The sequence below is a fragment of the Egretta garzetta genome, unplaced genomic scaffold (genome assembly GCF_000687185.1).
Source record: "Egretta garzetta isolate BGI_Z169 unplaced genomic scaffold, ASM68718v1 scaffold34, whole genome shotgun sequence".
NCBI lineage: Eukaryota > Metazoa > Chordata > Aves > Pelecaniformes > Ardeidae > Egretta > Egretta garzetta.
This window is the reverse complement of record NW_009259586.1, coordinates 3,571,660-3,580,920: the sequence shown is the minus strand read 5'-3', so window position 1 is coordinate 3,580,920 and position 9,261 is coordinate 3,571,660. Positions and strand designations below refer to the sequence as shown.

General features: G+C 64.2%; 1 protein-coding gene across 1 annotated transcript; it reads right to left on the bottom strand.

The window, feature by feature from the left end:
- Positions 1-764: 764 nt before the first annotated feature.
- On the bottom strand, positions 765-9,216 carry QRICH2 (glutamine rich 2). Its single transcript, XM_035893363.1, has 15 exons — positions 8,836-9,216; positions 7,689-7,793; positions 7,128-7,196; positions 6,903-6,947; positions 4,796-5,957; positions 4,566-4,660; positions 4,336-4,427; positions 4,076-4,190; positions 3,700-3,903; positions 3,307-3,432; positions 3,006-3,080; positions 2,533-2,697; positions 2,253-2,374; positions 1,164-1,229; positions 765-870 (listed from the first exon to the last, which is right to left on the bottom strand). Exons 1-15 carry the CDS (start codon positions 9,214-9,216, stop codon positions 765-767), a joined length of 2,928 nt encoding a protein of 975 aa, XP_035749256.1.
- Positions 9,217-9,261: the final 45 nt, after the last annotated feature.

The window sequence follows — 9,261 nt, the reverse complement described above, 5'->3', positions numbered from 1 at the left end:
CTTTAACATTCGTACCTTGATGGGGATCAGGGTGGGGGGCTGGAGTGGCCTCGGGGTGCTGGGCGGGAGGGGCTGGAGGCGCGGGCAGCGCTGCAGCGGGTGGGTGAGGGTGTGCCGGCCCCCGCAGTGCCGTGGCACGTTGGGGTACCCACACTCGGCCGCCTGCTCCCTGTGGGGCAGGACATGGGGATGCTCAGTGCCCAGCACAGTGGCACCCTGTGCTTCACCCTACTATGCCAGGGAGGGGACCAGGGGTGCTTCCCAGTGGCGTATACCCCTCCCAGCTCCCCACCGATGGCTGCAGGACACCCATGCCCCTCCAACCATGCTGGATCTGCTCTTTCCCCACTGCCCCAGTGAGCTGGTCATGGCTGTAGCAGGTCCCTGCACCCTGCGCAAAGGACACCAGGAGGCAGGAGCTGGGCTGTCCCAGCTGCAGTGCTTAATTTCGGTGACTCTTTTCACAGGAGGCACCCAACTCCCCACCAAGTCTGAGGTCAGGCTGAGACCAGACGCAACTCATCACATGTGGCTTCAGCATCATTGAGGCAGAGACCTGGGCTAATCAGGGCGACACAGGTGGGCTGTAAAACCCCACAGACCTGGGGTGAGCACAGCTGACCCTCTGCAGCACATCTCTGCTCCCCGGCCCTGCCCAGGCCCCCCTGGACCCCTCTGCCCACCCCAGGGGAGAGCTCTCCTTTGCCAGGGCCTGGGCAGGGCCACCCTGTACCCCAGAGGCCAGGGCTGGGTCCCCATCTCCCCTACCTGTGGCTGTGCTGCTGTGTTTGCTCCAGATCGAGGACAGTATGGGGGTGCCCGGTGAGGTGGGGGGGCAGCGGCGGCATAGACGGGATGGCCACGATGTGCCTGGGGAAGGCAGGAGCCACGGGTGCGTGATAGAGGACAAACGACCCACCCCAGCTTGGGGCAGCACCCCAAAACCCATGGGCTTGTACCCCACAGCATCCCACTGCCCCCGGGGAGGGCTCCCTGTCCCCCCGATGGTGGGCAGGGCTGCGGAGGGGGTTCGGCAGGGTTGGACCCCCCCAGGCAGACACCCTAACCCCTGTGCCCAGCACAGCAGGGCACTGCCAGCACCCACCTCCCCCAGTTCCCCCCCCGCAGCCCCCACCGATGCACCAGCATCAGGTGCTACTCACGGGCCAGGCACCAGCATGCTGAGGGGCCGGTCACAGGACAGGCAGTGGAAATGGGCCAGCAGCTGCCTGGGGGGGGGAAAGGGCTGGGTGAGCTCCGGGGGGGGCTGCAGCCCTGGCTGCAGGCAGCTCGCAGGCAGCAGCAAGGTGTCGGGCACTTTGCTGTATGAGTTACAGTGGTTGCGGTGGAAAGCAGGGGGTTTTGAGCGTGGTTTATCCCCCACCACCCCAGCAAGGTCCCAACCTGTTGGCTGGTTACAAAATAAAGGGGGAGCGATGAGGGAGAGTGGTTGGTTGTGGGCTTCCACACGGGAAAACGCTCCACCTTGTATTAGGCACTGGAGAATCCACAGAAGCAAGTGCCCAGAAACCACCACCAGGGTGGGAACTGCTCCGTGGGCCCCCATGGCACCCCAGTCCTTTAGGAACTGGGGGTGCTGGGGCCAGCAGGGATAAACCAGGGAGGGTCCTGTACCTCTCGCTGGGGTGGAATGTTCCCAGTCTGGGAGCAAACACTGGGCCTGGGGGATGCAGGATTCTCAGAGTTTTTAGGATGAACTTTGTCACAGCTGCCCCGAGGACCAGTACATGCTCGCTTCAGCCCCGACGGCACCTCCGAAACCCGGCAGCTGCCTGTGGCCGCCCAGGGCGGGCAGAGATGTGAGGTGAAGGGCGCAGGCGCCCACGCCTACCATCCCAACCAGCCCTCGCCCCGGTTTCATCACTTCGTCAGTGATAATTATCCCCCCCTCTGCGCCTTGCCAGGAGGGCAGGTCACAACCCAACTCCGCAGTGCTGCGGGTCGCACCCCTGCCTGAGGGGACGAGCTGCCATCCCCCACCCTCACCCCACAAAGCCTTTGCACCCACAGCCCAGTTTTGGTTCAGGAGGTGCCCCCTCCTTGTGCCCCCTCTAACGTTGGGAAGTCTGCTGCTGATGGTGGCTGCTGGTGGGAGGAGAACGTTAGCATCCCCACTGTTTGCTGGCTAAATTGGTCCCGTGCCAGGGTACCACACAGGCACTGGCTGGGATAGCAGGAGGGGACAGGGTGAGTGCTGTCCCCGAAGCCATCGCCGTCCCCATCGCACTCACTTCCTAATTCCAGCCGCATCATCAGCCTCTGTCTGCGGCACCTTCTCCTTGAGCTGCTCCAGGATTCTCTTCCAGTGCTCCTCCAGCTGCTGCCGGAAAGGCCCCAGCTCCAGGCGGTCCAGCTGCGGACGGGCACACACCCTCAGCCAGCTGTCCTGGGATGGGACATCGTGGTCCCCAGGGAAAAGCCAGGAGGGGGGGACCCTTGGAGGGATGTTGCCTTAGGCTGCCAAACCCTGAAGGTGCCAGTTTTGCGTGGCAAGGATGAGCCCCCCCTCACCTTGGAGCCCATCTCTTCACTGAGCTGTCGCTGGACCTGGTGCCAGCCCTGCTCCTGGCCCTTCACCCGGCTCAGCATCTCCTGGATCATCTCATTCAGCCGCTCCATGCTTGCATCAAACTGGGTGCGACTGACTTTGCCGGCCAGGGCGGTTTTGTCTGCTTTCTAGCAACAGGGAAAGGCAGGAGAGCGGTGGGGAAAGGCTGGAGGTACGGTGGCCAGGGTCAGCTTGTGTTGGGGGGAGAGAGAGAAGTGGCTATGTGACCCCGCTTGCCCCATCACCCCCGTGTGGTTGGTCCCACCAGCCAGAGGGACCAGGTGGGAGACAGAGGGACATGGCAAGGACCCGCAGCCGGTCTGGAAATCCTCCCTCCCCCAAGTCAGTTCTGCCACCAAGCCCCCAAGGGACAAGGGGCATTTGTCACCCTGCCTGGGACCCCTTTGGCTGTTACTGGGGCCCCTCAAGGCTGTACCACATCGATTCCCAGCACCAGGTCCTCCTTGTCTGCTTTCTCCTTCTTCAGCCTCTCCAGGGACTGGAACAGAGCCTTCCAATACAGAAAGCATCTCATGACACTGTGGCAGGGTTGGAGCTGCCTCCCGGCCAGCCAGGCACCCCCCTGCTCCCCCTCCCTACCCAAAAACCTCTGGGAAAGGTACTTTGAACCCCCATGGGGCTGCGAGGAGGTTGACAGGGGGACAAATCACTTGTGGTCCCCGGCCTGGGGTCTGCCTGGAGGATGCCCTGACCCCGCGGGGGTTTCAGCCACCTACCTCAATATCTTTCTGCTTCTGGTGACGGTCATCCAGGAGGTTCCCCGTGACAGAGCTGAGCTTCTCATAGTCCCCTTGCACCTGCACAACAGTGGCCTGGATGCGCTTCAGCAGCTCCTCATCCTGCTTCAGGGAGGAAGGCAACAAGGTGGTGATGTGCCAGGGAGGGCTGGCTGCCCCACGGGGACAGACCTGGGTTACTCGGCCAATGGCCGTGGGCTGTCAGTGCCAGCAGGACATGGCATCAAGGCTTTAATTTCTTTCAGTGCTGCTGACTTGTACAAGCCAATTTGGGGTGCATCGAGGGCCTCCGCCATGTTACAGCAAAGCACAACTAGATGGAGGGGGGTCATGGCAACCCCCTCCCAAGCCCCCATGCCAGCATCTCCCTACCTGGCTCCTCCCCGGCAGCTGCCTCACCACCTTGCCCACTGCCTGCCGTGACATGAAGGAGTCTACCAGCTCCTGGAGCTTCTCGTAGCGCTGGAGGAGCTGCCCCACCTGCATGCTGGTGTCTGTGCTGCAGATGGGGCACGCTGCCTGCCCCTCTGCCTGTTCCTGCCCCGCGCTTTCCACCATCGCCCTCAGCTCCTCCAGCTGTAGGGAGGGAAGGAGGAATTGGCTCTGAGATGGGATGGACATGGCCAACAAGCCTGGGTGCCATGGAGGCTCCCTGGCCCCAGCCAGCCAGAGGACACGGCTGGGACCCCTGCCAGGACACCCCACAGAGCCAGTGGGCAGTGGGAGCGCTCCCCTCCCCAGACCTCACCTGCTCCTGCAGCTGGTCAGCCGTCTTGGTCACCAACTGCTCCAGCATGGCCTTGGTCGTCTCCTGCTGCTCTCCCAGCTCCTTCAGCTCCCGTTTTATCTCCTGCAGCGTGGACCTGGTCAGCGAGAGCAAGGCATGGGCAGACTTAGCCTCCGTGGGGCTGCTTGGGGGGTGTCCCTCACCCCCAAACTGGGATGCTCCCAGCCCCCTGGGTTCCCTTGCAGCCCCACAGGGTGAGAAACCCTCTCCCATCCTTTTACCCCAGCTGCAGGATGGTCTGGGCACTGCCATCCACTTCCCAGTTGGCTCCAGCCACCCCCAGCTTTCCAAGGGCATCCTCCAGCTGCCTGATCTGAGAACAGTGGCAATGGCACAGTCAGGGAATGTCACCACCACGTTGTCCCAGCACAGGGACCCTTTGGCTGCCCCTTCCCTGCCCAAACCTCCCCTGGCATCACTGCAGCCCCCTCAGGGGCTGTCACTGGCTCACCTTCTCCTTCTCACCCTGCAGGTCACTGGCCAGGCCCTGCAGGGAGGAGACCTGGCTCTGGAGGTCAGCCAGGACGCTGGCGTTGCTCTCCTGGTCTAGAGGGATGTGGTCCAAGGGGAGGGTCCGTGAGGGGGTCTTACCCTTGGGGCCAGGCTCTGGGTGTGATGAGCCCCTGAGCCAGGGTGTCCCCATGCCAAACCCCCCCCTGCCAGCCCCCCCAGGGTTCTCACCTCCCTCTGGGAAGAGCTGGCGCAGCTTCTCAAGCTCGGTGTGGTCTGACTTGGTGGCTTCCAGCTGGGCCACCTGCTCCTTCAGGGCGGTGTAGAGGCTGCCAAGCTGGCCAATCTGGCGGAGAGCCTCCACTGTCTCTGCATAGCGGCTGGCGGCACTGCTGGAGTCCGAGGACCCCCAGGTCACCGCCAGCTCTTGTGAAGGTGTTGTGGCCCTGGGATCAGCATTGAGGGGAATATCAAACCCCCGGGCTGCCAGTGAGAGGGTCCCCGCTGCTGGGTGGCCTGCCCGGGCAAGCTGTGTGCTGGGCAAAGCCTTGCCTCCCTCCTTGGGGTGTGTGGCATCCAGCTGCGTCCCCGGAGCACTGGGAGTGGCTTCAGTGGGCACTTTTGCAGCACCAGAAAGGCTGGGCTCCATGCAGGGGAGGCTTGGCTGAACCCCTGCTCCTCCTCCTTGTGTCCTCGGAGGTGCTGGCTGCGTCCCTGGGGTGGTGGTCGGGGTGCCAGGGGCCCCTGGCTGCGTCCCTGGGGTGGTGGTCGGGGTGCCAGGGGCCCCTGGCTGCGTCCCTGGGGTGGTGGTCGGGGTGCCAGGGGCCCCTGGCTGCGTCCCTGGGGTGGTGGTCGGGGTGCCAGGGGCCCCTGGCTGCGTCCCTGGGGTGGTGGTCGGGGTGCCAGGGGCCCCTGGCTGCGTCCCTGGGGTGGTGGTCGGGGTGCCAGGGGCCCCTGGCTGCGTCCCTGGGGTGGTGGTCGGGGTGCCAGGGGCCCCTGGCTGCGTCCCTGGGGTGGTGGTCGGGGTGCCAGGGGCCCCTGGCTGCGTCCCTGGGGTGGTGGTCGGGGTGCCAGGGGCCCCTGGCTGCATCCCTGGGGTGGTGGTCTGGGTGCCAGGGGCCCCTGGCTGCATCCCTGGGGTGGTGGTGCTGGCATCAGAAGTCCCCATCCGATCTGTGGGAGCACCTGCCCACTTCTCAGGGGTCACTGGTGCTCTCTGCATCCCTGCTTGCGTTCCCAGGGAGCCAGGCCGTGTCCCTGGAGTCTCCTGGCTGGTCCTGGGTGCAGGCTGTGTCCCTGGTCCCTTCGGCCCCAGCGCTGAGCTTGCCCCATGCAGGGTGTCCACATCTGAAGTGGGGGGCTCGGCGGGGGCAGGCTGGCCCCCACTGCCCTCCTGGGAAGAGGAGGCAAAGGGAAGTGGGTTACACAGAAGTGCAGCACCAAGGGCAGACCCAGGGCCCCCTGCCCTCTCCCCAGCCCCTGTCCCCAAACCCCCTGGCTCATGGAGCCACATTCCAGCCCAAAGGCAGAGTGCCCACTCCGTGGAGACCCCTAGAGCTCCCACAGCCACCCGGCCCCTCCCCAGCCCCCTTTAGCCCTTTGGTTGTCTCTGTGCCTGCGGAGTCATCTTAGCAGCCGACCCAGGGGACCAGCAAACACACTACTGATGCCACCTAATACAACAGCAAGGCATTTTTTTTCCTCTAGCAATGGGATTCAGCACTCCAGACCTGCTGGACCAGACCCGCTTCCCAGCCCAACGGGCTGTGCCTGTGTTTCAGAAGCAGCAGCCCCAGGCAGGATTTGGAAACCATCTCATGGTGCAAAATGCTGGGGGTTGCCCCAGAACGTCCCTCTGCTGTCCCCTGCTCCCACCCACCAGCCCCAGAGAGATTGGGAGGGCAGGGAGCTGTGGTCCTCTCCAACATGAAGCAAGGACATGGGGCTGTGCAGTCACCCTGAGGGGTTTGGGCGCTCACTTGCCCCATGGAGGGGCTGTTGTGGGCCGTCAGTGGCACAGGCAATAGAGGAGGTGTCTGTTAGGCCAGCCCAGGAGCTGCCCTGGCTCTGTCTGTGCCAGGTCCTGCCTCCCAGCGGGATGCGCAGGGAAGAGAAGTGCCAAGCAAACCTCTGCAGAGGCCCCAGGGCATGCAGCGGCTGGAGGCGCTGGGGGCTGCGGTCCTGCTGGGTCCCGCTCCCGCAGCCGGGATGCCCCAGCACTCACCACCGACAGACCTCGACCTCGACCTTGACCTTGACCTCCTCCTCCTCCTCCTCCTCCTGCTTTGCTGCCCACCAGGCAATCCTCCAGCACCTCCCAGCGCACCATGTTGCTCACCTCCTCCGGGGCCGGGTAGAGGCTCAGCCTTTCCTTCAGCATTTTCTGGGGAAGGAAGGGATCAAGGGGTCAGCCTTGGAGCACTGACCCCCCCAGCACCGTTCCCAGCACCGCTGGGGACCATGCGCTGACATGGAGGGACCGGGGGCACTGGACCCCCCGGGAAGCCGGGGACGCAGCCGTCTCCTGTCCCTGTGCAGGATCCAGGTGTGTTTGTGCCCGTACCACATCACTGTCCAATGCTGTCTGGTCGCGGAGGCCCGGCAGCTGGCCAGCAGCATCCTGGAGGTTCCCCTGGAGCGGGACAAGGAAAGGGATGGCAGTCCAGAAAATGTGAGAGCGGGATTTAAAAGGAGCATCCGCAAACGAACTTGGGCACAAGACAGAGGGCTGCTGGGCAGGGCTGTTCCCCGGGGGCTGTGGCTGTATTGCATGGGTAGATCTTTATCTCCTCTCCTTCCCAGCACCCATGTTTCTTTTTTTACTGCTGTTTAGTTAAAAAGTGCTTCAGCATCGCTTTGGTTTATGCATGCAGTTACCTCCTTAGCACCAGCCTGACTGCAGGCAGCGGTGCCCATTTCAGCGCTGGCAGGCAGAGGGTGGGGGGCTCTGGGTGAGGTGGGCTGAGCTCCCCGCTCCCAGCCTGGGGACACCCTTCCCACTCTTCCCTCCTGGTGCCCTTCACGCTGGGTGACACCCAGGGCCTGGGCAGCAGGGCGATGCGGTGAGGGGCAGGGAGAGGGGTGAGGGCTCAGCTCCCTCCCGTGGGCATCGGCAGCAGCTCACCAAGCCAAGCATCTCCTGGATTGTCCGGATGTCCTCTCCCATGCGGGACTGCGTCTCCTTCATCCCACCGATCTCCTCGAGGAGATCCTGGGAGACAGCCATGGCCTGCGAGAGGGGGGCCGCGGGGGTGAGCCTCAGGGGAGGGTCCCTGGGGACGGGGGCCGTTACACTGCTGTGGTCTGCACAGAGCAGAGGGGTGGCACGGGGCACTGCAGGCAGCACCATTCATCACATCTTCAGCAGCCAAGAAGGGGCAGCAGCTCCACAGAGACCCCCACCCCTGCCCTGGGCGGGGACCATTGCACAACCCGGGTAAGCAGGGATGGATCCAGCCCTGCCTGCCTGCCCCAGGCTCCATGCAAGACCACTGATGCCAGTCCAAAGGGCAAAGAGCCGCTGCCACCCCCTCAACCACAGCCTGGCCCGGGTGGGCAGCAGCAAGCGCCGCTAACGAAGCGAGGAGTGATCAAAGCAGGGGCCTGCCCCGAGGAGGGCGAGCACTCCCTGCTCAGTCACACGGGAAACCCTCTTGGGAAACCCTCCTTGCTGCCTTCTCCCTAACTGTCCCAGCCCTAGCAGGATCCAGCCCTGCAGCACTGTGGGTGGCTCTTTCCTTGAACCCAAGCCTATTTCTTCCCACTGGGGATGCTTGGGCAAAGCGCGGCCGCAAGCGGCGCAGTGCTGGGCAGGATGAGGCCCCTCTCCAGTCCCCACCAGTGCCAGATTTAGTCCTTGGATTTGCAGCGGGGAATGAGGCCCATGAGGTGCCGATGGAGCCTCTCATCTGGCCAAGGAGCAGACGCAGTAACTAGCAGTGGGTCAGGAGTGGGGAAGGGAGGGATGGAGAGGGTGGTGGGGCCAGACCTCCAGGGGTGCCAAGCCTCCGGCCGGCAGAGCCAAGGGCACGGGGTGCTGTACTGGACCCACTACAACTTGCTGACAGCAGCATGGGGAGAACCCAGAGCAACTGGAGCAGAGTTTCAGCCCCAGCTCTTCCTTCCCAAAGCTCCATCCTTTTCCCACAGTGAAGTCCCACGTGCTGCCATGAGCTTGGGCTTAAATCAGACCTTAGTCTAAGGGCAGTCTGGACCCCGGAGGAGGGGGCATCTCACAGGGGAGCACCCAGGGGACCAGCAAGAGCCTCTACCTTGGAGATGCCACTCTCATTCGCTTCAATCTTCTTCTTCATCTGCCCCACGTCAGCAGCCACAGAGGCGACCTGGGAGCTGCTCGCGGTCCCCTGCAGCGGGTCCTTCCCTGGCAGCTGCTCCTTCGGCTCCCGGGGCTGCTGCTCCATGCTTTGGGCCCTGTCCCCCTTCCTCTCCAGGCCGGGGAGGGCTTTGGCAGGCTGGTCCCCTGCCCGGAGGGGGGTCAGGCTGTGCCCCTGCTCCTGGGCAGGTAGGTCCTGCAGGCCCAGGTGCCCCAGCATGGCCTGCAGCAGGCTGTGCAGCGCCGTGAAGTTGACGGCCCCGGCCTCGGGGGTCCCGATGGCGACGTCCAGCAGCTGAGAGAGGCTGAGTGGGGCCATCGCTGCTGCCCTGCCTGGAAACACGGAGCCTCACCTGGGGCGGGG